The 25,912-nt window shown below is 43.5% G+C and overlaps 1 protein-coding gene across 1 annotated transcript; it reads left to right on the top strand.

Annotated features, from left to right (window-relative positions):
• The first annotated feature begins 3,676 nt into the window (after positions 1-3,676).
• On the top strand, positions 3,677-25,829 carry TBC1D20 (TBC1 domain family member 20). Its single transcript, XM_012755139.2, has 8 exons — positions 3,677-3,892; positions 14,616-14,801; positions 17,374-17,454; positions 20,275-20,461; positions 20,632-20,733; positions 21,645-21,786; positions 23,084-23,271; positions 23,529-25,829. The coding sequence occupies exons 1-8, from the start codon at positions 3,823-3,825 to the stop codon at positions 23,782-23,784; spliced, it is 1,212 nt and encodes a 403-aa protein (XP_012610593.1). The 5' UTR covers positions 3,677-3,822; the 3' UTR covers positions 23,785-25,829.
• The last annotated feature ends 83 nt before the right edge of the window (positions 25,830-25,912 follow it).

Genomic DNA, 25,912 nt, shown 5'->3' on the forward strand with positions numbered 1-25,912 from the left:
TACTCAGGAAACTTCTTCACCCTTTCCTGCCCCATTCATTATGTGGTGTGTGCCCCTCTTTGGGCTTCCACAACTCTAAGCTGCTTCTCCCTTTCCTAGACCTTCTCACCCCTTATAAATTGAAGAGTCTGTCCCTTATCAGCCTGAGCTGTCCTGGAGAGCAGAGAATGAAACATGTTGGATCCCAGCACAGATCTGATCTAGGGTAAGGACAATGAATAGTTGTTGAGCAAACAAACGGGTTCAGTACTCCTGGTTTGTGATTTGAGGTCTTCCAAAATGTTTGTGCTTCCTAATGTCTTGGGCCCCGTGGCAGTCCCTGTGGCAGTCCAGCCTGACGGGCTCCGGGTCACCTACAGGCTCTAAGCCCAAGCCGCAAAGCACCAACAATTGCTCAGATCATAGACCGACACAGGCTGGTCCAGGAAGGCTTTTTAAAAATTCTTGCATATGTTTCCATTGGAAGTGAGGAAATTAAAAAAAAAAAAAAAAATTCTTGCATGATACGTAAAGCTCCTTTCAAGAAGGGAATGAGGAATTATGAGGCAGAATGACTGGTTTGCCTGCTCATGCTATTACTTCCAGCTTCTTGGTGATGAAATACAGTTAGGTAATATGCTGCCCAGAAGATGCCGTACCAGTACAGAACAAGAACTGGGTGTTTCCAAGGGATACTTCATTCTTCACCTTGAGCATTTCTTCCTTTTCCCTGAGAGCCATCACTTCCTTGTTTTACAGAGGGTGAGAGCTGGACCAGGCTTCACAGTGACTACACAACTGTTTAGTCCGAGAGTAGCCGTGGTGGGGAAGAGGGTGGTCACTGTCCTATCACTACGAAAAGCAAGAATCCAGCTGTCTGGATGACCAGCACGAAAAATGAAAAGGAATTAATTCCTCAGATTGCTTGAGCAGGTTACTGCTAAATCAGGATAACTGAATTTTTTTTCAGTGGACACTAAACATCTTTTAACCTTAATGATGGTTTAGAATAAAGACTACAAATGGGCCGGGCACGGTGACTCACGCCTGTAATCCTAGCTCTCTAAGAGGCTGAGGCGGGCGGATTGCTCGAAGTCAGGAGTTCAAAACCAGCCTGAGCAAGAGTGAGACCCCCATCTCTACTATAAATAGAAAGAAATTAATTGGCCAACTGAGATATATATATAAAAAATTAGCCGGGCATGGTGGCACATACCTGTAGTCCTAGCTACTTGGGAGGCTGAGGCAGGAGGATTGCTTGAGCCCAGGAGTTTGAGGTTGCTGTGAGCTAGGCTGACGCCATGGCACTCACTCTAGCCTGGACAACAAAGTGAGACTCTGTCTCAAAAAAAAAAAAAAAGACTACAAATGTTTTCAAACTCCCAGTGTTAATAATATTGCATTGGCTAGGCACAGTGGCTCACGCCTGTAATCCTAGCACTCTGGGAGGCGGAGGTGGGCGGATTGCTCAAGGTCAGGAGTTCAGAAGCAGCCTGACCAAGAGCGAGACGCCGTCTCTACTATAAATAGAAAGAAATTAATTGACCAACTAAATATATATATATATATATATATATATATATATATAAAAAATTAGCTGAGCATGGTGGTGCACGCCTGTAGTCCCAGCTACTCGGGAGGCTGAGGCAGGGGGATCACTTGAGCCCAGGAGTTTGAGGTTGCTGTGAGCTAAGCTGATGCCATGGCACTCTAGTCCAGGCAACAAAAGTGAGACTCTGTCTCAAAAAAAAAAAAAAAAACAGAAAAATAATATTGCATTAAAGAGTCTATGTAAATGTCATAGTTTAGATTCTTACAATGTTTAAGATAATTTTGAGAATTCTAACAGATTATTCCTGTGATACTATTAATAATTACAAACATGTTTTTGTTTTGTTTTGCTTTTTGAGACAGGCTAGAGTACAGTGGCACGATCATAGCTCCCTACAACCTCGAATTCCTGGGCTCAAGTGATCCTCCTGCCTCAATAGCTGAGACTACAGGTGCGTGCCACAATACCCAGCTAATTTTCAAATTTTCCATAGAAATGAGGTCTCACTATGTTGCTCAAGTTGGTCTCAAACTGCTGGCCTCAAGGGATTCCCCTGCCTCAGCCTCCCAAAGTGCTGGGTTGACAGGTGTGAGCCACCATACCTAGTCACAAATGTGTATTTGAATAATAGAGTTAAACTTGTGATTTTAAGTTGAAATCTTAAGTTTGTATAGACACAATTCCAAGAACTGAACACAGTTGTAAATTTATCACATTTACAAGAATTACAAAAGGACTTGAAAGGCTTTGTTAGACAGAAAATTGTGATACTTAAGAAAGGAAAATGTCCCTCTGAATGGAGATAAGGAAAAAAACAAACAAAAGAAAATGAATTATTAAATGTATAAATCCAGTTTCAAATGTTCAAAGGATTTTAATTAAGTTTATTAATGGGACCAAAGAAGTGATTGTTATAATTACTAGATTTATGAATAGAATTGTACATTTGTCAGTTGGAATTAAGGAAGAACTAAGTTTTGAGATCTCTAATTTTAATAATTGAATATTAATTTTAGAAATACAGTTAGCTTCATTTCTTTTTTTTTTTTTTGTTAGGCAGAGTCTTGCTTTGTTGCCCAGGCTAGAGTGAGTGCCATGGCGTCAGCCTAGCTCACAGCAACCTCTAACTCCTGGGCTCAAGCAATCCTCCTGCCTCAGCCTCCCAAGTAGCTAGGACTACAGGCATGCACCACCATGCCCGGTTAATTTTTTCTATATATATTAGCCAATTAATTTCCTCGCTCTTGCTCAGGCTGGTTTTGAACTCCCGACCTTGAGCAATCCGCCTACCTCGGCCTCCCAGAGTGCTAGGATTACAGGCGCGAGCCACCACGCCAGGCCTTAGTTTCAGAGTAATCTTTTCTGCTCATGAAAATTCCATGAAGGACCTTTAAAAAAGGACTTAAAGTGTAATGGTGGACCCTGAAACCTGGATTAGACAGGATAGACATGAAACCAGAAGAGGCCAGTAGTAATGGGTTCCATGGGCTGTAGGAGACAGGCAAGTAGGGGGTAGGAAGGTCATGGAGCAAGTGGGATCATGGGAATGTCAGCGTGGGGGCCTAGCGTTGGGGATTTGGGAGGCCATGACAGTATCACGGATGTAACGCTGGTACTGGAAAGAAAGGAATGTCATCAGCGACGAGGAGGTGAAACGCCAGAGTGCTATAGTGGATGAGTGGTCACTGTTTTGTACAACTCAAAGGGGGCACTGTTCACATAATCCTTTACTTGAATGGTACCCCACCTCCGGCGTTGTGCAGTGCACAACCTGTGGAGCTGTCTGCGATGTTCGTACTAAACTCTGAATGAGCCAAGTATGATGACAGGAGTTCGAGTGGTGAGATGAGACAGGAAATGAAGTCCTTGGTAAGCAAAAATAATAGCTCACGATTGCGGAGCATGTACTATATGGCTGGTAATGTTCTAAGCACTTTCTCAATAACCTTGTGAGTTCAGTGCTTTTGTTATCATCAGTACCATTTTACAGATGAGGCAAGCAAAGGAAAAGACGCAATCTGCTGTTCAGCACGCTGGCTCCAGAGCGGACGGAACGCTCTCCGGTGCGCCCGCGTTCTCTTTCCCGGGCGTCCCACATAGCGGCCGCCAGCCCGGCGTAGGGGAGGATCACGTGGCGGCGCGGGGCGGGGCTGCTACGCGCCTGCGCGCCGCGGCCCGAAGGAGCCGAGCCTGGCCCGGCAGAGCGGGCGCTGCGTCCGGCGGCCACAGCCGCGTCTTTTCGCGGCTCCGTCACCAGCCGGGGCTCAGGCTGGGGCCTGGGCCCCCGGGGCATGGCCCTCCGAAGTGTGCAGGGCGACGGCCTCACTTCCAGCCGCTGGGACGGAGGCGCCGAGAAGACAGGTACGGAAGCCGCCGGCCGGGGCGCCGCCGAGCGGCCTGCGCGGACGGCCCGAGGGCCAGGGGACAACTGTCGGGGAGCGCTCCGCGGCGGGAGCGGCGCTGGAGGGGCCGCGGGCTGCGTACGGGCCGGGGTCGGGACGGCGGGAGGGGAAGAGTCTCGAGGGCCGGGGTCGTGGCTGAAGGAGGAGAGGGCCTGGAATCGGGGGATCGGGCGGATGCTGACCAGACAGAGGAACCCTGGTGGCAGAAGCGCGTCCTCAGAGGGAAGGACGGGGCGGGAGCTCCGCGCTCCGGCCTCCTCACATATGGGAGGAGAACTAGGACTCCCTGAGGACCGAGGCCAGGCCCCCGGCCTGAACCTGTCCGGCCATGTCCTCAGGCTCCTGGCGCTGCCTCCCTCGTTATGAGGCAGGTCTCCCAAATTCATTCATGTGTCGCCGTCTTGATTTATGCAGTGTCTGTGTCCACCTATTTCTTTTAATTACCAAGAAATTCACCCTTTAAAAGTGTACAGTTCAGTGGTTCTTAGTACATTCACAAAGTTTTGCAGCCATCGCCACTATCTGATTCCAAAAAGAAACCTTTCCCCATTCGCCTGTCTCCACACCTCCTGGCCACCAGTAATCTCTTTCTATCTCGATCCTCTGCCACATATTTTTGATGTTATTTAATTGCCTGAAAAGAGGTTTGCTTTAAATTGTTTCAGTCTAAACAATAATTTCTATGAAATTAAGATTTCGTTGCATATTATGTTCTTGAACATGTTTTTCATACAATAAATACATGACAGTTAAAATTATGACTGTTTACCCTGAACCAAGTGAAATAATCTTTTTTCCTTTGGGAAAGACCAAGTTTTCCTCCTTTCCAGTCCTCTGATGGATGGTGTCCATAACAGAACTAACCACGTTATTCAATACACTTATTTAGATGAAGCTCTTGGTATCATATTTTGTTTCTCTGGGCTCACTTTCTGTTTCCCCATCTTTTCTCTTGTTCTGATACTGGATGGAAGTGGAGCTCACTCCACATACGACTTCTGGGCCCTTTGACATTGTAACCCTTTGCTGGTGTTTGTGTGACATCTGTCGTCATGGCATAATAGTGCCTTAAGTGGGTTGGGTCTTGTGACATGTTGCAGCTGTGTCTAGGATGCAAGACTTTATCCCCTCCAGTTTCCTTGATTTTGCTTCCCTGGATGAATGGGAAGAATTTAGAGATGAGATTTCCTGTTTTTATTTTGTTTTTATTCATATTGGAGAATTATTGGCAGTTGTTAATACTAGAAGCCCTCCTATGCAGAGTTTGTGGTCACATTGGTTTTACTCTCTAGACTATTTTTCTCTGTTGTTGGGATAAAGCATTCTTTCTGGATACATGCTTATCTTTATATTTCAGGTAGTTAATGAATCTCTGCTGATTTGGGTACTGTTTTGTAGAAATTACTAGTTAGGACCTCCAAAAATAGAGGCTACTTTTTTTTTAAAGCACAAAATGAGGTTTATTGAGAAGGGAAAGATAGGATTATAGAGTAAGAGCATGATACATTCACCACATAGCAGCACACGGGCCTCTTGTACCAAAAACACCTGATTTGTTTTTAATAGGATTCTTTTTTCTTTTTTTTCTTTTTCTACTTTGCATTTAGTAGGATTCTTACCCAGACTTAAGCTAAGGTTTTCCTCTCCCACTGTCTTTCTCTGGTACAGGCATGAAGTTCAAGCTTAAATTTTTAAGTTAATTTCCAATATCAATATCAGGAGTTCAGGGATGGTGTAGGGGGATGTCTCTCTTTCTCTCTCTGACTGGCTTTTCCATTGTTTTGAGTAAGGCTAACATTGCTTAATTTGAGTTTAACTTCTGTTTAAAGACTGGAAAGCTTTCATGGTATGCAAGCTTAACCTAAATAATCAGTATGGAATTTTGTATTCTCACGTAAGATTCCATTATATGTGTGTGTAGATTACCTAACCTGATCCAAGTTACTAATAGGTGGATTGCTCAAGGTCAGGAGTTCAAAACCAGCCTGAGCAAGAGCGAGACCCCGTCTCTACTATAAATAGAAAGAAATTAATTGGCCAACTAAACACACACACATACATACATACACACACACACACACGAAAAAAAATTAGCTGGGCATGGTGGCGCATGCCTGTAGTCCCAGCTACTCAGGAGGCTGAGGCAGGAGGATCGCTTGAGCCCAGGAGTTTGAGGTTGCTGTGAGCTAGGCTGACGCCACAGCACTCACTCTAGCCTGGGCAACAAAGCAAGACTCTGTCTCAAAAAAAAAAAAAAAGTAAATAAATAAAAACAAGCATTTTAATGGAGAGTAGGCCAAAGTCGTGCTTATCTCATTTCTTTTTCCTTTGTTGAATGAATTACTTTTTAGCCATCAGGGATTTATTTATAGCAGGCTTTTGCAGCCAGCTGTAGGATCAGTCATTTCATTCCATCATGGTTATGATAGCCAAGACGTCTACTATAAAGGAATTTGGAAGGTATCAGCTTTGGAATATACAGTATACCTCTTATATAAATGGAGCAATAAAGCAATTGGAGAAGAAAGGACTCAGGGCGATTAGGATGACACACATGCTACCTCTAGATGAAATGTGGGCTTTTATCCCAAGCCCAGATATAGCATTCTCAAGTCCAGAAATGTGTCCTACTCTAAAATCTGTATGTAAAATTTATCTCAAAGTAAAATAGATAGCATTCATTTTAATCTTTTCTTGAACATCCCAAGAATAGCTCTGTAATTTTTCTCTTTCTGAGATAGATAGAATATGTGCGAATTAGTTGTTCAGTGAAGACTCTGCTAACCTTTTCTCCCACACTGTGCAGTCCGGCAGTTGACCTTCTCACTCTGTAATTTATATGTCTCTAGCTTACTTGAGTTTTCTGTTTTCTCTTCCCTTTTTTTGTCACAGTGAGAGCCTACATTAGGCACAATAAACTATTTGTGGGGATGGCCTTCCTCAGCTGCCACTACATTTAATCACTAGAATATGGGGTTGAGGGAGGTGGTATTGGGGCCTGAACAGATAGCAGCTAAATCCACATTGGGAATGTGGTTCCTACTCTGGGAAGCACTAGTAGCTCTAGAAATAAGCCAAAGAGTCAATATATCTATTTAGAGTTCTATTGTGAACATATTCTTTTTTTTTTTTTTTTTTGAGACAGAGTCTCACTTTGTTACCCAGGCTAGAGTGAGTGCCGTGGCGTCAGCCTAGCTCACAGCAACCTCAATCTCCTGGGCTGAAGTGATCCTCCTGCCTCAGCCTCCCGAGTGGCTGGGACTACAGGCATGCACCACCATGCCCGGCTAATTTTTTGTATATATATTTTTAGTTGGTCAATTAATTTCTTTCTATTTTTGGTAGAGATGGGGTCTCGCTCAGGCTGGTTTCAAACTCCCGACCTCGAGCAATCCGCCCGCCTCGGCCTCCCAGAGTGCTAGGATTACAGGCATGAGCCACCGCGCCCGGCCTGTGAACATAAACAGTAGTGTGACAGAGAACAATGCCATTTACTATATATAGGCCAATTTATCCAGAGGAACAATAACTAAACTAAATCACTTATTCTATTCTGCACATATTTATTGAGTTCCCACAGAGTGCCAAAAATGAGAAGATAGTAAATTTTGAAATGTAGGATTAAAATAAAGTTGGAAAAGAGTCATAAGAGAAGTAAGTATTGGAGGTATGGTTTGAGTTCAGAATTAATTAACATTCTGGCGAATATTTCTAAAACCTCATGGAGATCCACCTGGTTACAGACAGTGTTCTTTTTCTCAAGATACATACAAGCATCTAACACTCTGGGAGGCCGAGGTGGGCAGATCATTTGAGCTCAGGAGTTGCAGCCTGAGAAAGAGTTAAACCCTGTGTCTACTAAAAAAATAGAAAATAAATTAGCTGGACAACTAAAAATATATAGAAAAAATTAGCTGGGCATGGTGGCGCATGCCTGTAGTCCCAGCTCCTCTGAAGGCTGAGGCAGTAGGATTGCTTGAGTCCAGGAGTTTGAGGTTGCTGTGAGCTAGGCTGATGCCACGGGCAACAGAGTGAGTGTACGAGCAACAGAGTGAGACTCTGTCTCAAAAAAAAAAAAAAAAAGATACATACATGCTGTGGTTTTCCTTTCCCTCAGATTGCTGAATTACTTGGAAAGAGGGGTAGGGAGTATGTATATCTAAACAAATTGAAGAAAGTTTTCCATACTCTTAGCAAAAATAGGTTAAAAAGATTTCTGAATGTTGGCTTCCCTCAAGCAGTATTCAGTATTGCTATTTAAGTGGTCTTAATTTGTGATGTGTGAAAAATGCAAGAGTACTCCCAAGTTAAAAGGAAAAAAATTGGCCAGGGGAGGTGGCTCACACCTATAATCCCAGCACTTTGGGAGGCCAAGGTGGGAGGATCCCTTGAGGTCAGGAGTTTAAGACCAGCCTGGACAACTTAGCGAGACCCTGTCTCTACAAAAAAAATTATTTATTTATTTATTTATTTATTTATTTATTTATTTATTTATTTGAGACAGAGTCTCGCTTTGTTGTCCAGGCTAGAGTGAGTGCCATGGCGTCAGCCTAGCTCACAGCAACCTCAAACTCCTGGGCTCGAGCGATCCTTCTGCCTCAGCCTCCCGAGTAGCTGGGACTACAGGCATGCACCACCATGCCTGGCTAATTTTTTATATATATATCAGTTGGCCAATTAATTTCTTTCTATTTATAGTAGAGACGGGGTCTCGCTCTTGCTCAGGCTGGTTTCCAACTCCTGACCTTGAGCAATCCGCCCGCCTCAGCCTCCCAGAGAGCTAGGATTACAGGCGTGAGCCACCGTGCCCGGCCTACAAAAAAACAATTTTAAAAATTAGCCCAGCATGGTGGCACACACCTGTAGTCCCAACTATGTGGGAGGCTGAGCCAGTAGGATCATATGAGCTCAGGAGTGTGAGGTTGCAGTGAGCTATGATGACACCACTACGCTCTAGCCTGGGCAACCGAGTGAGATGCTATCTAAAAAAAAAATGTTAATATCTGTTAGTTTTTTTCCTCTGTTTAAATTAATTGAATTCCTGCTCATATTTTGTCTCAGCCTCTGTTATATAAAAAGTCTTTTCTTTCCTGCACATCTGTGACCACTCTTTGAAAACATAAAAATCCATTTTCCAAAGGATGACTCTTAACCCCAAAGGAAAATCCCTCCATATCTTCCTGTTGAGTGCAGGATAAAACCCAGACTCTTTTTAATAGCCTCATTTACTGTAGTCCTTTACCTGACACTCCAGCTTCACAGAACTCTGTGTTTTCTAGATGTGGCATTTCTTTCATTGTGACAAGGTCTTTGCATATACTGTTTTCTCTGCTTGAAATGCTTTCCCTTCAACACACACACTTCCCTCTGGAAAAGTTTTCTTTAAGAAGGGGTACCAGAATATATTCTTGGTAAAGGCTTTCCTGACTGCCTTAAAAGTTGTTATTCTTTTTTCTTTTTTTTGAAACAGAGTTTAACTGTCACCCTAGGTAGAGTGCAGTAGTGTCATCATAGCTTACTGAATCCTCAAACTGTTGGATTCAAACGTTCCTCCTACCTCAGCCACCTGAATAGCGAGGAATACAGGTGTGTGCCGAGACACCCAGCTAATTTTTTTCTATAATATTTTTGGTAGAGACGGGGTCTCACTCTTGCTCAGACTGGTCTTGAACTCCTGACCTCAATCAAGCCTCTCACCCTGGCCTCCCAGAGTGCTAGAATTACAAGTGTGAGCCACTGCAACTGGCCTCATTCTTTCCTCTGGATTTTCATAATCCCTCATGATTTGATTATAAAATAATAATTGTTTGTGTCCCTCCCTACTGTGAGCCCCTCAAGGGCTAGGAAAGAGTTACTCAGTTTTTTAGCCCCAGAACAGTGTTTAGTACAAATAGCCACTCATTAAATTAATGTACCAATGAATGAATGATGGATGGCAAATGGGCAGGTGTGTAGATGGAAGGACAGACCTGAGCCAAGAGCTTGACACACCTAATTAACATTTGACTAGTTAGGTGCTATGCTGACAGAGGGAATTGGGAGCTTGATTTTTCATGATCTCTATGTAGAGTAATCACTTAATTTGTCATCCATACTGGGACATTTTTGAGAGTACCAGGAGTAGGAAGAAGGGTTTGCTAGAACAATTATGCTAGGACTATAGGTGTAAACCAGGAAGATCTTAAATAAACAAGAATAAAGGGTCACCCTACTAGGCTACCAGGGAAAACAACAGTCTAGCCAGGAAGACAGGTTTACCTGGGTGAAAAGTCACTTGTGTTCTTTTCCTGTCCGCACCTCCAATCGCATGTGACTCCAAAGCCGTTGGTGCCTGTGTTCATATGGTTATGTCACAGCTCTCATAGGTAGGTCACCAGGGCTATTAGTACCAGCTTTCACTTGTATTAATAATAATGTGCAGTTTTGTCATGGAAACAGTTTGTAGACTGTTGTCTTAGGATAGAACATTACTGAGAAAAGCTGCTTTGTGTCCCTTCTAAAACCTAATATATATCTTCTGATGTGAGGCCCTCTAAAGCCTACCTCTGGTATTATCTTCCACTTTACATTGACTCCACTGCGTTGCACCTAGTATATACCACATAAATATTTTTTAATAAATTTATTTACTGTCAAGTGAAAGGGCCATATGTTGCTGTTTCCCAGCCTTTCTTCCATTCTATACCCTTCTTCCCAGCCCTTCTGTCTTTCCCTTCTTTGTGTATGTATGTGTGTGTGTGTGTGTGTGTGTGTGTGTGTACACATTTAATTTTATTGTAACAAAACAACTGGTACACTTTTAAAAGTTAAAGTTGAGCATCATCTTTCCTTTCTCTGTAACGAAAAGACAACAGAAAATTCAGTTCTAAATAAGATCCAACAGGTTCTGCTGATTGTCCCATCAAGTGGTGGGGCCCAAGTCATCATTAGAGAATTATTTTTAAAATGTCATCTTTTTTTTTTTTTTTCTTTTTTTTTTTTTTTTTTTTTTGAGACAGAGTCTCACTTTGTTGCCCAGGCTAGAGTGAGTGCCGTGGCGTCAGCCTAGCTCACAGCAACCTCAAACTCCTGGGCTCAAGCGATCCTTCTGTCTCAGCCTCCCAAGTAGCTGGGACTACAGGCATGCGCCACCATGCCCGGCTAATTTTTTCTATATATATTAGTTGGCCAATTAGTTTCTTTCTATTTATAGTAGAGACGGGGTCTCGCTCTTGCTCAGGCTGGTTTCGAACTCCTGACCTCGAGCAATCCGCCCGCCTCGGCCTCCCAGAGAGCTAGGATTACAGGCGTGAGCCACCGCGCCCGGCCTAAAATGTCATCTTAAACTGCAAGGATGTCTACTGAACATCACAAACAAATATGCCAAAAAAGACCTGTTGTCAAAATACCCACTGAACCCACCCAAACATCTCAAGCCCACCCTTTGCTCACCTTCTATAACCCCATTTTTTTTTTTTTTTTTTTTGAGACAGAGTCTCGCTTTGTTGTCCAGGCTAGAGTGAGTGCCGTGGCGTCAGCCTAGCTCACAGCAACCTCAAACTCCTGGGCTCGAGTGATCCTTCTGCCTCAGCCTCCCAAGTAGCTGGGACTATAGGCATGCGCCACCATGCCCGGCTAATTTTTTTATATATATATATCAGTTGGCCAATTGATTTCTTTCTATTTATAGTAGAGACGGGGTCTCGCTCTTGCTCAGGCTGGTTTTGAACTCCTGACCTTGAGCAATCCGCCCGCCTCGGCCTCCCAAGAGCTAGGATTACAGGCGTGAGCCACAGCGCCCGGCCTATAACCCCATTTTTAAAGTTTTTTTTTTTCCTTCCTCTTAGCACATCTAGGGCAAATAAATAAATAAATAGTTCAGGTTTTTTTTTTTTTTTTAAACAAGAAAGAGTAGACAAATATATGTTGGTAAATGCTAACTGTCTGTATTCACATAGAGATACATAGTGTACTCTCAGAGCCTAATATTCAGAGAAAAGAGGAAAAAAGCTAGAATTCTATGCACTACTCTACAGGGGCCTGGCCCTCTCCAGCTTCCAGCACGGTGAAGGGAGCAGGTTTTCCTTTTTCCCCACAGAGCTTGCTGGTGTCAATTCCGTACAGTTTTGCTCCCCTTCCTTTATAAGGTGCACTTCTCAGGCTAGGCTGACCTTGGCCCGCTGCAGTCTCTTTGAGCTCTTGGCCTTTATTGTCTTCACACCTTTTTTTTGGCAATTATATATAGTGTACTTCCTTGTGACATTTTGTATTGTCTTGTTTAACTTTTCTTGTGTTTTTGGCTTATTTTCAGAGTGGTACAGGCAACCAAAAAGAATCTAAATACAGGCATCATCCATTTAACTTCAGCAAGCCATTCCTGAAAATAGATATTCTGTATGAAAACGCTGGGAGCCTGTTACTCCATTATTTTAAATAGAAAGATTACAATATGATAGATGTCAACCATAAGCTCCCAATCAATTTCCTAAAAATGTAATTTATTTTTTATTTTTTTAAAGGCTAATCAAGTGAAGCAGTGGGAGTGGAGAAGGAACAAAGAAATCTGTAACTGGTTTGATCAATTAGTTGTAAACACCACTACTCTCAGACCAGCCCTAAAAAGTAATTTAAACACAATAAAATGCATGTAAATAACAGACTATCACATAAGGACGAAAGATGCTTAAAACATCCTGCTCACCAGTAATTAATATGGTTGTTAGGAAACAGTGCTTTTGTGTGCAGTGTCAGCCTCTCTTACCAGCCACACTGAAAACCAAGTACCTGGCCGGGCGCGGAGGCTCACACCTGTAATCCAATCCTAGCACTCTGGGAGGCCGAGGTGGGCAGATTGCTCGAGGTCAGGAGTTGGAAACCAGCCTGAGCAAGAGCGAGACCCCGTCTCTACTATAAATAGAAAGAAATTAATTGGCCAACTAATATATATAGAAAAACTTAGCCAGGCATGGTAGCACATGCCTGTAGTCCCAGCTACTGGGGAGACTGAGGCAGTAGGATCACTTGAGCCCAGGAGTTTGAGGTTGCTGTGAGCTAGACTGACACCATGGCACTCACTCTAGCCTGGGCAACAAAGTGAGACCCTGTCTCAAAAAAAAAAAAGGGAAAAGAAAATCAAGTACCCTTTGACACTCTTTTTGTTTTTAAACTCCCCCTTGCCCTAGCTGAGATTACACTTGGCTTTTGAAAATATCTCTATGTTATTCTGATGTTTTACCAGTTGCATTAGCATGTAACTGGAGACTTTTCTACTTGGTTTTAAATGTAGTGTTAAGTTTTGATGACATACATGTACATTTTTCCTATATAAACAGCAGCAAAATAGTGTTACAGTAGGAGATACATATGCTCTGTGAAGTTTATTTATTAAGAATGAATAGCAGCTGGGTGTGGTGGCTCACGCCTGAAATCCTAGCACTATAGAAAGCTGAGGCAGGTGGATTGCTTGAGCTCAGGAATTCGAGACCAGCCTGAGCAAGAGTGAGACCCTGTCTCTACTAAAAATGGAAAGAAATTAGCTGGACAACTAAAAATATATAGAAAAAATTAGCCGGGCATGGTGGTGCATGCCTATAGTCCCAGCTACTTGGGAGGCTGAGGCAAAATGATTGCTTGAGCCCAGGAGTTTGAGGTTGCTGTGAGTTAGGCTGACACTGAGGCACTCTAGCCTGGGCAACAGAGTGAGACAATGTCTCAAAAAAGAAAAGAATGAATAGGCATTCTTTTAGGAAAACGACACTAACTGCTAGATGTGCCTGAATTTACTGAGCATTTATTATGATTTAATTCCTTGCTTGTCACTTATATAGTATATCAAAAACATCAGAATAACATAGAGATATTTTCAAAAGCAGAATGTCATCTCAGCTGGGCCAAGGGGGAGTTAAAAAAAAAAGAATGTCAAAGGGTACTTGGTTTTCAGTGTGGCTGGTAAGAGAGGCCGATACTGCACACAAAGCTCCTTAGTGCTTTGCTCATCATGTGCTAATCAAATATCTGTACATTGATTTTAAAAATCTAGGCTGTCTCAGAGATTTCGTTTTTAGTAAATATCTACTGTACACTGTGGTAACCATCTTGACAAGACGATGTCAATTCAGAGGCCCAGAAAGGTGAAGTAATCTGCCCAAGGTTGTAGAATAGATAAGTGGCAGAGCCAAGATGTGAACCAGGATCTGTCTAATTTTAACATGTCCCTTTTTTCACTACGTCGTTTTTTTTTTGTTTTTTTGTTTTTGTTTTTAAAAAAAGCAACATAGGGTGGCTGCTCTGATGGTAGTGGGTTATCAGAACTTACTCACATCAGTGTTACTGAAGTTGGTATACAACCCCCCACAGTTAAATTTGACTGGCTTTTTAAAAAACAAAAACATATTGTTCCTGGTCTATGCCTGTGATCTTTGGTTTAAACCTGTAGAAGGAGATTATCTTTTTAAAAATAGGCTATTTAAAATCTATGTTATAATTAGTTCTCCACCCCTATCCCCCATGACATTTGGCGGCTTGGACCTGAAATTACTAGTGCATCTGGCTGTGGACTTTATGCCAGCAGGTGATCTCAGAGCTGGCTTTCTGAAAGGAGATACTTACCTGTACCTCCAACCAAAAAGGGGGAATGAGCTCTAGACAGAAAACATACATGTGCTGAATGTGTGCTTAATGCTTCTCCGTACCTTTTGTTACAGACTTTAATGCCAAAAGGAAAAAGAAAGTGGCAGAGATACACCAAGCTCTGAATAGTGATCCTACTGACGTGGCTGCCCTTAGACGCATGGCTATCAGTGAAGGAGGGCTCCTGACTGATGAGATCAGAAGGAAAGTGTGGCCCGAGCTCCTCAATGTCAACACCAGTGAGCCACCTCCTATATCAGGTAATGGAGGAGGGCGGGGTTGAGGCAGAGCTTACCTAAGAGACGGAGAAAAGAATTTCAGGATCTTTGACTTTTATGCTCATTTCTTTTTTTTTTTTTCTCCTTTTTTAGCATTAAAGTGAAAGGAATATGCTCATTTCAGACCAAGAGTAGATGAGTAAATCCTAAAGCATTTTAGGAAACACTCAGGCCCACTCTGAAAATAAGGCCAAAACTGAAAAGTAGAATTTTATTCAAAAATGGAATGAGCTTTTGATTAGGAATTAAAATATTGACCAGATAGGGGAGATTATTAAAAATCCATATTTTAATCCTAGCACTTTGGGAGGCCGAGGCGAGCGGATTGCTCAAGGTCAGGAGTTTGAAACCAGCCTGAGCGAGACCCCGTCTCTACCAAAAATAGAAAGAAATTAATTGACCAACTAAAAATATATATACAAAAAATTAGCCGGGCATGGTGGCGCATGCCTATAGTCCCAGCTACTCGGGAGGCTGAGGCAGTAGGATCGCTGAGCCCCAGAGATTGAGGTTGCTGTGAGCCAGGCTGACGCCACGGCACTCACTCTAGCCTGGGCAACAAAGTGAGACTCTGTCTCAAAAAAAAAAAAAAAAAAAAAAAAATCCATATTTTAGTCTAGATTCACTTGATTGGAGGTGGGTTTTAGGAATCTGCATTTTAGGAAGCATCCCAGCTGATTCTGGTGTGAATGAACTACATTTTGAGGAACACTGGACTATGAGGAGAGAGAATACCTTTAAGGCCCTTAAAAAAACAACAAGAAGCTAGGTGCAGTAGTTTGTATCTGCAGTCACAGCTATTTGGGATCCTTAGGTGGGAAGATCACTTGAGCCCAGGAGTTCAAGGCCAGTCTGGGCAGCATAGCAAGACACCGTCTCTAAAAAATAAAATTATATATATAAAAAAATTATTTCTGGCCGGGCGCGGTGGCTCACGCCTGTAATCCTAGCTCTCTGGGAGGCCGAGGCGGGCGGATTGCTCGAGGTCAGGAGTTCGAAACCAGCCTGAGCAAGAGTGAGACCCTGTCTCTACTATAAATAGAAAGAAATTAATTGGCCAACTAATATATATATACAAAAAATTAGCCGGGCATGGTGGCGAATGCCTGTAGTCCCAGCTACTTGGGAGGCTGAGGCAGGAGGATTGCTTGAGCCAGGAGTTTGAGGTTGCTGTGAGCTAGACTGACGCCACGGCACTCACTCTAGCCTGGGCAATAAAGTGAGACTCTGTCTCAAAAAAAAAAAAAAAAAAAAAAAAAAAAAAAATTATTTCTTCAGATAGGAGTTCTGGAAAAAAAAATTTTAACTCTTTTTATTGAGAAAAACTTTGATCCTTTGGCGTTCTGAAATTCTGTAATTCTATGAAAAGCTGTTACCTAACTAATTTGCAAAGTGCATAAAATAGAAGGAGTTCCTTGGAGTGCAATTCAAAATACAGAAGAAAGTAGTGTAGAACAGTGAATCCACTTTGTTGTTCATTCACTTAATTCATTTACTTTATTGCTTTCCTGCTATTGTGGCAAAATGCTGAGTGCTGAGGATTCTTTCATTCATTGGGTAAATATTAGTTTGTTCCAATTGTGTGCCAGGTACAGGAGATGATTAAAAAGGACCTCTGCCACTAAAAAGTTCACAATGTCAAGGTGCTACTGAGTAGGTGTTGAGTTACCACTTGTTATTATCCTTGGAACTGGCTGTCTCAGAGCAGTCAGCTTTTTGTTGGAAAGCAAAGCATTGCCATATTCATACTCTCAATCCTGAGACGATGTTCTTCTGTCAGATTCCAGACTGCCCATGTCTTTTTATAATATGAAGTCTGTGTGTGAGGAAGTATTGCACAGGCTTCTCTAATAGCTTTTGATTTGGGTTGTGAGGGAAATGTATGCTTATTATATAGCACTTGGTTTGGCTTCAGGAAAATGTATTCTCATTATATAACAGCTAGAGACTGCCTCCTTACTTTCACACTGTATTGGGCTTATCAACCGAACACAAGTATTATCTCCTGTTTACAGTGTCTTAGTTTTAGATTTCAGGATCAAGAGATGTAATATTCCTTTCTGAACTGCTTAGTGTTCCCACAATCTTACAGATGTTAGGATTTTTTTTCAGTGGTCTGTGGTTTCCACATTCATGATTATATTTTATTTTATTTTGCCTTTCTCCACATGTTCTAATATTTGATTCTTGCAGCAACCCAAGAGGTATATGGGAAGCTACATTTTGCAGCTGTGGACATTGAAATTCAGGGCAGTTCCCCAGCGATGCACAGTCACAGCCTCATTAGGCCCCTGGTCTGTACTGTTCTCCCTACCTTACTACATTGCCTCTGGGCAGTCTGTCCCCTCCTCTTGTGATCGTGGTGACTTGCAGGAACAGGCATGTGTTTGGAACTGAACTAGGGATTTCTTTCCAGATGTTGTATCTTGAGTCATGTCCTCTTCAGGAAAAAGCTGACATGGGTCCCCAGGCCATTGATGTCATCCCAGAACATTTGCTTCTGGTCTGGCTTCTCAGACATTCCTGCAGTAACTTACTCCTTTTCTTCCAACAGGGAAGGACCTACGCCAGATGAGCAAGGACTACCAGCAAGTGCTGCTGGATGTCAGGCGGTCTTTACGGCGGTTCCCTCCTGGTGAGAAGCTCTCCTAGTTTTGCCATATTTGGAATGAGACTTTCTGTCCCATATGCATTCTCTTGTGGCAATGCTTGCCAGGCCCGGGAAATTTTCATCCCAGCCTACAGTGTGACGTGACATGCGGGACCCACCTCCTCAAGGGCCTTTAGTACTCCCAATTTGCTGAGTCATTCTTTTGTTATCTGGTCACTTTCAGACCCCCACTCCGAAAGCTTGAACCAAAGATAACTTCTCTTGGCCTAGAGGTGGTAAATGAAAGAAGAGGTTTTTTGGTTTTTGTTTTTCTTTAAGCCACAGAAGGGAGTTCATAGGGATTATTAGAGCCATCAGTCAGCTTTAGAGAGCAGATTGGTTTGTAATTGGGCACTAATAAGAACTATTGTACTTCTGGAGTGAAACGCTAAAGAAAATTAATGTAAAATATATTAAAAAAATTTTTTTAAGTTAATATAAATTAAAATTAAAAAAAAAGAACTATTGATATCTTCATTTAATTAGGTTTATAAATAATGATACCTTGCATATACATATATAGGGTCCCTTGGACTGGAAAGGAGGCCATTCCCCACATGTTTAAAGAATGTATTCCTAAAATTTCCTCCCCATTCCCAGGAAGAAAGAGAAAACTGACTATTTCCATTTTCACAACGAAAGAAACTGGACAACAAACTTGACATGTATGACCCATTTCTCTTCCCCTGGCAACTTCACCTTTCAATCTGTGAAGAGAGGAGAATTGCTAAAGTGAATGAGCGCCTCTAAACCTATTGCTTCACTCCTCTGAAACCACGCCCTGGCTCAGACTTGTCTGGTCAAGGGCCTTCTTTTCTGCTTGATCTTGCTCCCTGGAGAGGCTCGTGTGATTCCCAGTAGTTTGCCAACTTTGTTTTGATAAAAGCATACCATGGTCTGGTCCCTTTTTGCTATCCCACTGGTTTGGATGACATCACACAAGACAGATACCTCCCATTTTTTTCCTTAGGTAAATTTTCCCTCTGAATCCCTTATTCGTCTTCCATTTATGTAAAGTCCATGATATCCTTTCTGTAGGCTGAACTTTCCATGTGGCCTCACATTCTTTTCCCATTCATGTTCTTCTGGGTTTGGTTGACCACTCTTACAGTGAAAAAATTCAAACAAGGTTTATGTTTTACTCTCACTACTTAGTTTTCCTTTTTGGGGGGTGGTGGTGGTGGTGGTTTTTTGTTTTGTTTTGTTTTTTGAGACAGAGTCTCACTCTGTTACCCAGGCTAGAGTGCAGTTGCATCATCATAGCTCACTGCAACCTCAAACATCTGGGCTCAAGCCATCCTCCTGTCTCAGCCTCCAAAGTAGCTAGAACTACAGGTATGCACCATCATGCCTGGCTAATTTTATTTTTTGTAGAGATTGGGTCTCGTGTTGCCCAGGCTGGTCTTGAACTCCTAGCCTTGAGCTATCCTCCCACTTTGGCCTTCCAAAGTGCTGGCATATTACAGGCATCAGCCACTGTGCCTGGCAAATTTTTTATTTTTGTATAATTTCATGTTTACCAGAAAGTTACAAAAGTAGAACAAAGAATTCCCCAGATACCTTTTACACAGATTTCCTTGTGTGTTAACATTTTATTATATCTGCTGCTCTCTTTGTTTCTCCATACACACATATATAAATTTTTTTCTGAACTAAATATTTAAGAATAAATTGGTACTCTTTTGCCCCCTAAATAGTTCAGGATATATTTTCTAAAAATAAGGCTCTTATATAATAACAGTATACTTATCAAAATCAGTAACAACATTGAAAAATACTGTTATATAATTAATTCACAGATTTTATTCAGATTTCACCATTTGTCCTAATGGTGTCCTTTATAGGAAAAGAAAATACAAATTCATACATTTCTCATTTAATCATCATAGCTCTTTAGCCTCCTTTTTTTTTTTTTTTTTTTTTTTTTGAGACAGAGTCTCACTTTGTTGTCCAGGCTAGAGTGAGTGCTGTGGCGTCAGCCTAGCTCACAGCAACCTCAAACTCCTGGGCTCAAGCGATCCTCCTGCCTCAGCCTCCCGAGTAGCTGGGACTACAGGCATGCGCCACCATGCCCAGCTAATTTTTTTTTTATATATATATCAGTTGGCCAATTAGTTTCTTTCTATTTATAGTAGAGACGGGGTCTCGCTCTTGCTCAGGCTGGTTTTGAACTCCTGACCTTGAGCAATCCGCCCGCCTCGGCCTCCCAAGAGCTAGGATTACAGGCGTGAGCCACAGCGCCCGGCCTCTTTAGCCTCCTTTAATCTGAAATAATTCTTTTGTATTTTATGACAGGCCAGTTGTTTTGTTAAATTTCCCTTTCTTTGGGATTATCTGGTATTTCCTTATTAGGAGATTCAGAGTTATGCACTGTTGACAGAAATTCCGCAGACATGGTGCTGAGCTCTCATCAGTGTGTCACATGAGGAGGCGCATGCTGCCCATACTCAATTACCTATGATGACTTGGTTATAACTGTGATGACTTGGTTAAGTTGGTGTCTCCAGGTTCCCCCACTGTAAGGTTGGGGGAATTAACTATGATGACTTGGTTATAACTGTGATGACTTGGTTAAGTTGGTGTCTCCAGGTTCCCCCACTGTAAGGTTGCTGGTGGCTGGCTCCTTTCCGTGTGCCAAGTGGTGTCAACAGTGTGTGGATCTTGATATATGTTGCCAAATGGTTTGCAATTCATTTTCTTACATTGAACACTGTCTTTGAAAAGCCATCACTGGCCTTCTTCCTAAACTTGTTACTAGGCTGCTTGCCATGTTCAAATGCATCTTCTCTCCCCTCCTTTCCCCAGGCATGCCAGACGAGCAGAGAGAAGGGCTCCAGGAAGAACTGATCGACATCATCCTTCTCATCTTGGAGCGCAACCCTCAGCTGCACTACTACCAGGGCTACCATGACATCGTGGTCACATTTCTGCTGGTGGTAGGCGAGAGGCTGGCAACATCCCTGGTAGAAAAATTATCTACCCACCACCTCAGGTACCAGTGCAGAGGGACATAAGAGGATGGGTGTCACTCCTTAAGCCCCCCTGGGATAACTCGTCAACCCATTTTCCAGTCAGTTTTTTCAATAGTCTGAGCCTACCTCATCCTCCAGCCCTGACTTAAGTGTTTGGCCTGACCAATCTCATTGAATTGTCTCCCTGCAGGGATTTTATGGATCCAACAATGGACAACACCAAGCATATATTAAACTATCTGATGCCCATCATTGACCGGGTGAATCCAGAACTCCATGACTTCATGCAGAGGTATGTATGTGTCTATATTTATGTGTACACAAACACATACACCCCTACACTGTACACTCTGAGCTTTTGTTTCTTCCTCACAAGTCTAGCTCAATTGTATTATCATCTTATGTGGATTAGTGTTAAGTCTTCCAAGTTGTTCTTTCCAGTCACCAGTGATCTGGATAATTCAGTTCTGTACAGTCTTGGAGCACTTTTTGGGTGCTGGGCTCTTTGGGGGATACAAGGATGACACATAGCCATGCCTTGAGGAGTTTACAATGGGTGGGGAGAGGTGGATAAGGTAAGTAAGCCAGGTAGACTTTAAGGCTGTTGTCACAAGACAGGTACAGAGTCCTGTGGAATCTAGAGGTGAGAAGGACAAGGTCATCTGTGGGTTGTTTTATCTCCAAAGTACCAAAGAGAAGAAATATTTCTTTGCAAATCTCATATGACTTTTTTTTCTCCTGTTTCGTTGGAAATATATTCTTGCCTCACTTTTTTTTTTTTTTTAAATAATGGCTATGTCTTAAGACATTTCAGTAGTCTCATGTTAACTGAAAAATTAACATAGTCATGTTTTCAAGCATGAGAATTTGTGCCCCTAAAAATGAGTAAGACTTTCTCAGAAGGAAAGTTGTTTTCTTTGAAAACAACTGCTTCTTGTTCCTGTTGTTGACATGTGTTGGCCATTAGGAGAGCACCCAGTGAGACAAGGCAGCCAGGACCCTGTGTGGTATTAGAGTCATGGGACATTTTAAAGACTTTGCATTTTGTGAGGAGAAGATGCCGAATTCCTAGGTGGCCAAGCTTTTCAGAAAGCGTGTTTCCCAGATGCTTCCTTCTCACCAGCACTGAGGACAAAGAAGGCCCAGAGCGAGGGAAGGGGTGACCAGCAGGGAACCTAACGTCTGGATTTCCTTTGCTCCTAGTGCTGAGGTGGGGACCATCTTTGCCCTCAGCTGGCTCATCACCTGGTTTGGGCATGTCCTGTCTGACTTCAGGCACGTCGTGCGGTTATATGACTTCTTCCTGGCCTGCCACCCCCTGATGCCCATTTACTTTGCAGCTGTGGTAGGTACAGGCCATGAGCCAGCAATTAGGCTCACTATCACCTGTCCCAGCTTGGCTATTACCCTGCAGGGAAATCTGGTGACTACAGAAAGAGACAAAGACAACATTTCCCAGTCTAGTGTCCCTGGACACCATGCTGGGCAATGTTAAGGGGTGTCATGAAAAGAAAAAGAAAGTTGGGAAATGCTGCTTAAACAAAGTTTAACAGTTAAACAGATTTATTTGCTGTATGACTTTTCTGAACCTTTAAAATGCTACTGTGGTCCAGGCGTGGTGGCTCATGCCTGTAATCCTAGCACTCTGGGAGGCCAAGGCGGGAGGATCGCTCAAGGTTAGGAGTTCGAGACCAGCTTGATCAAGAGTGAGACCCTGTCTCTACTGGAAATAGAAAGAAATTAGCCAGACAACTAAAAAATATATAGAAAAAACTTAGCCGGGCATGGTGGTGCATGCCTGTAGTCCCTGCTACTCGGGAGGCTGAGGCAAAAGGATTGCTTGAACCCAGGAGTTTGAGGTTGCTATGAGCTAGGCTGATACCACAGTACTCTAGCCCGGACAACAGAGTGAGACTCCGTCTCAAAAAAATAAAAATAAATAAATAAAATGCTAGTGTGCATTGTGAATTGTCAGGGTTTCTATTGCCATCTGGAAGATGTTCCGCTGATGAACACAGTTTGGGAAGCAGTCACTAGTACAAACTGTTTAAGAAGATACCTAGTGTTATGATGAAAAGGTGAGGTGGCTTGTGGTAGCGGTTAGGGGCTCCAGTTATTGGAAGGGCCTGAATGAGGGGGTGAAGGTGGAGATTCAGGAAAGCACATCACTAGTCACTGGTCCTTTCTGCAACTGTGGATTTGTGGACCAGCAGTCAGAAGGAAGATGTTAAAAGGGAGTGAGACCATTCTTTCTACTATTTTGAACTATTTCTTCTGTGCTAGAGCTCCAGGAATCTCCTAATAATCCCTCTCCTTTTCTTACTCCTAAAAGAATCACCTTCATTTCTTTTAAGACTTAGAGAGACATCTGAGCAAATGTGCCTGAAAGGACTTAGGTTGTAATGTGTCAGCCTTTCACATCATAGGGTGGAAGTTTGCCTCTAGCAGGAAGGGCCAGACCAGTAGGAACAGCTCTGAGAATATACATTATCACTTCCTCAGTGGATGCAAGAGTTTGTGGAGCATTTGAGCTGAGCCCTGTCTGTTACCAATTTAAATTCATCTCTAAGGAGAATGGAGTGGGAGTGGCCCATGCCCTGTGTGCCTGCTCTCTGATGTGAAGCCTTCCTCCCTACTCGCAGATCGTTTTGCATCGTGAGCAAGAAGTTCTGGACTGTGACTGTGACATGGCCTCGGTTCACCACCTGTTGTCCCAGATCCCTCAGGACCTCCCCTACGAGACACTGATCAGCAGAGCAGGAGACCTCTTTGTTCAGTTTCCCCCATCCGAACTTGCTCGGGCGGCAGCTGCCCAGCAGCAAGCAGAGAGGTGAGTGAGGCCGGGGTGCTGGTTAAGCTGGGGTGATTGTTGACAAGCAGAAGTGAGGTGGGGACCCTGGTGGGGCACAGGGCTAAGAGCATGTTTCATAGACCTAAGCCTAGGCCAGTGGAATCCCTGCTGTGGACTCATTGGTCCTTATCAAGAGAAGCTTCTGAGCAATTGTTAGCTGTACCCTGAGCCTATTTCGTGTAGTTTTTCTTTCCTTCTCCTTTCATACCATTTTCTTCTATCTCCTTCTCCTGCAGAACCGCAGCCTCTACCTTCAAAGACTTTGAGCTGGCATCAGCCCAGCAGAGGCCTGACATGGTGCTGCGGCAGCGGTTTCGGGGACTTGTGCGGACTGAGGATCGAACAAAAGATGTCCTGACCAAACCAAGGACCAACCGCTTTGTGAAACTGGCAGTGATGGGGCTGACAGTGGCGCTTGGAGCGGCTGCGCTGGCCGTGGTGAAAAGTGCCCTGGAGTGGGCCCCTAAGTTTCAGCTGCAGCTGTTTCCCTGAAAGCCGGAGAAGACACATTACATCACATTAAGGTCTCACCCTTCCATGGAAGGATTGGGAGGAGGTGGAATTTCCTTTATTAAAAGGGTTTCTGTCAAGGGTTTTCTATTCCTGCCACTCTTCCCTGCCTATCCATGTTTGCCTTTGCTTCAGAGGCCAGTAGCAGAGCCTGCCTGACACCAAGGGCACTTGGGGCCTGGGTGCAGAACTCAATTATTCCCCTCCCAACGGGCTGCTGAGTGGGCTGTCTGCTGCCTCCCCTTGTGTTGGAGGAAATGTGTTTCTTTAGCTCCTCGCTGCCTTGGGAACCTGCTAGGCCAGGGCTGCCCTGTTGATTGGGGAACCTCCTGGCCTCCCAGTAGAAAGTTCGCTGGACCATGGGATGCCCTCCTTGCCACCCCTGTTCTGTCTGCTTCACTTGGACTAAGAAGCTAGGGGCTGCCACTGCAGAAGCCCGGCTTTGGAGTGAAAACAAGATGGCAGAGGACTCTAGCCTGGAAACACATTGGCCCTCTTACGAGCAGTGTCGTTAGCTGGTCAGAAATCAAAGAGACAGATGTGAACTAGGTTACCAGTTAAATCCTACCTATGTGCAGCCTAGAAATTGCATGGGCATTTCCAGTCAAGCAGGAGGGATTTTTAGGTCCCTGGTCCTAGACTGGTTTTGCCTGCCTTTTTTTTCCTTCCTATTCTTTGACACTGCTTATGAAAGATACTTTTATTACTATTTTTAGAATTATATACACCTAACATGTAAAGTACCCTCATTTTAAAAATAATAGTTCCTTCATGGAAAAAAGTTCTCATCAGAAGGATGAGCTTCTAAGATCCTGAAGTTTATTTTCTACTCAATTGTTTAACATTTTGCTTTAGCCAGAGTTACTGTTTGTAAAGAGCCCTGTGCTTCCTAAGTGCCCACTTTCTGACTGGCTTTCCTTCCTTCCTGTTTTCCTCAAATCACCCTCCTACTCACAAATAGGTACCCACTCACTACCTGGGTGTTGTTTTTTGGGTCTGATTTATCTCCTCAACTGCTGGTCTCTCCCACCTGGTTGGAAATGTCACTGGAAACTTGCTGGCACCCAGAAAGGGACAAACGATAGCCTAAAGAGCTTAGCAGGAGCCTGGAACAGCTGGCCCCAACCCCAAGCTTCCCCAAGGACTCACCCAGTCTCAAGGAGCATGGGCGACTACTTGTTCTTCTGGGACAGCTTTTCTGTAAGCAAAGCCAGTGTTCTTTCCAATTAACTCTGGCTTAGAAAAAAAGTGCCTTTTGCTGCTTTAAAGAATTTGGGTATATAGTGAAGCAGCCACGTACTTTTGTTTTCCTGGTCTTCCCTGGGCACCGTTCTCTCTTGGCAGGTGTTTGCTTAAAGTGAACATGCCAGAAGCACTCCACCCACCATGTCCAGACCCCCACATCCTCCCACGCGCCCGCTGCGTGCAGGGTGGAGGCGTTCCGCATGCCAGGATGCCAGCAAGCCCAGAACAGTTAGGAGGTGTCTGTGCTGAGTTACACTAAGCACTTTAAAACCAAAAAAAGCTCAAAGTGATGGTCCATTCTCACAGCAAAGCCCTCCCTGGGAGGAATGTGATGTAGATGGATTAGTTTAGAAAGTGGTGAACTCATCGAGACAAAGGAAGTTCTAGGATGCAGAGGTGGTGATGTGGTGAATGTTCCGTGGTCTCCCACAGCAGGTTTGTCCTCGTGTCACCATTTCAGTGGGCAGCAGCATCTGCGCCTCCTGCCACAGCCCTCAAACCTGTTTGTAAATAGTGATGGAATTGATGAAAAGGAGATGCATGTGACAGGTCCCAAGGCCATAGCATTTTGGGTCCCAGAAAGCAAGTGGCATTTGCTTATGTTGTGGCTTAAGAAGGAAAAGGTTTGTTTTGTATCTTTGCTAACATCAGGATTCTTCCCTGCCATTGAGAAGAAAGCATTATCTACTTACCTTCAGGTGGTTTACTTATTCTGTAAAGAATATGTGTAAATATTTTGTACAGAGCCCTGTATAAAATAAACAGCCATATGTGGTTACTGATCACCTCTTCCGTCATTCTGTCCTTTTGCCCACCACTTTTTGGGAGTGGACTCTGGTCTTAAGACATTTGGCCTGGAGGCTCC

Source organism: Microcebus murinus, chromosome 16, assembly GCF_040939455.1.
Source record: "Microcebus murinus isolate Inina chromosome 16, M.murinus_Inina_mat1.0, whole genome shotgun sequence".
NCBI lineage: Eukaryota > Metazoa > Chordata > Mammalia > Primates > Cheirogaleidae > Microcebus > Microcebus murinus.

What these genes read in the sequence shown, in the direction of transcription:
- TBC1D20 (XM_012755139.2), top strand. Translation starts at nt 3,823, where the DNA reads ATGGCCCTCCGAAGTGTGCAGGGCGACGGCCTCACTTCCAGCCGCTGG. An exon ending in CGGAGGCGCCGAGAAGACAG is followed by an intron (nt 3,893 to 14,615) that starts GTACGGAAGCCG and finishes CTTTTGTTACAG; the next exon opens with ACTTTAATGCCAAAAGGAAA. An exon ending in CCATTTACTTTGCAGCTGTG is followed by an intron (nt 21,787 to 23,083) that starts GTAGGTACAGGC and finishes CCCTACTCGCAG; the next exon opens with ATCGTTTTGCATCGTGAGCA.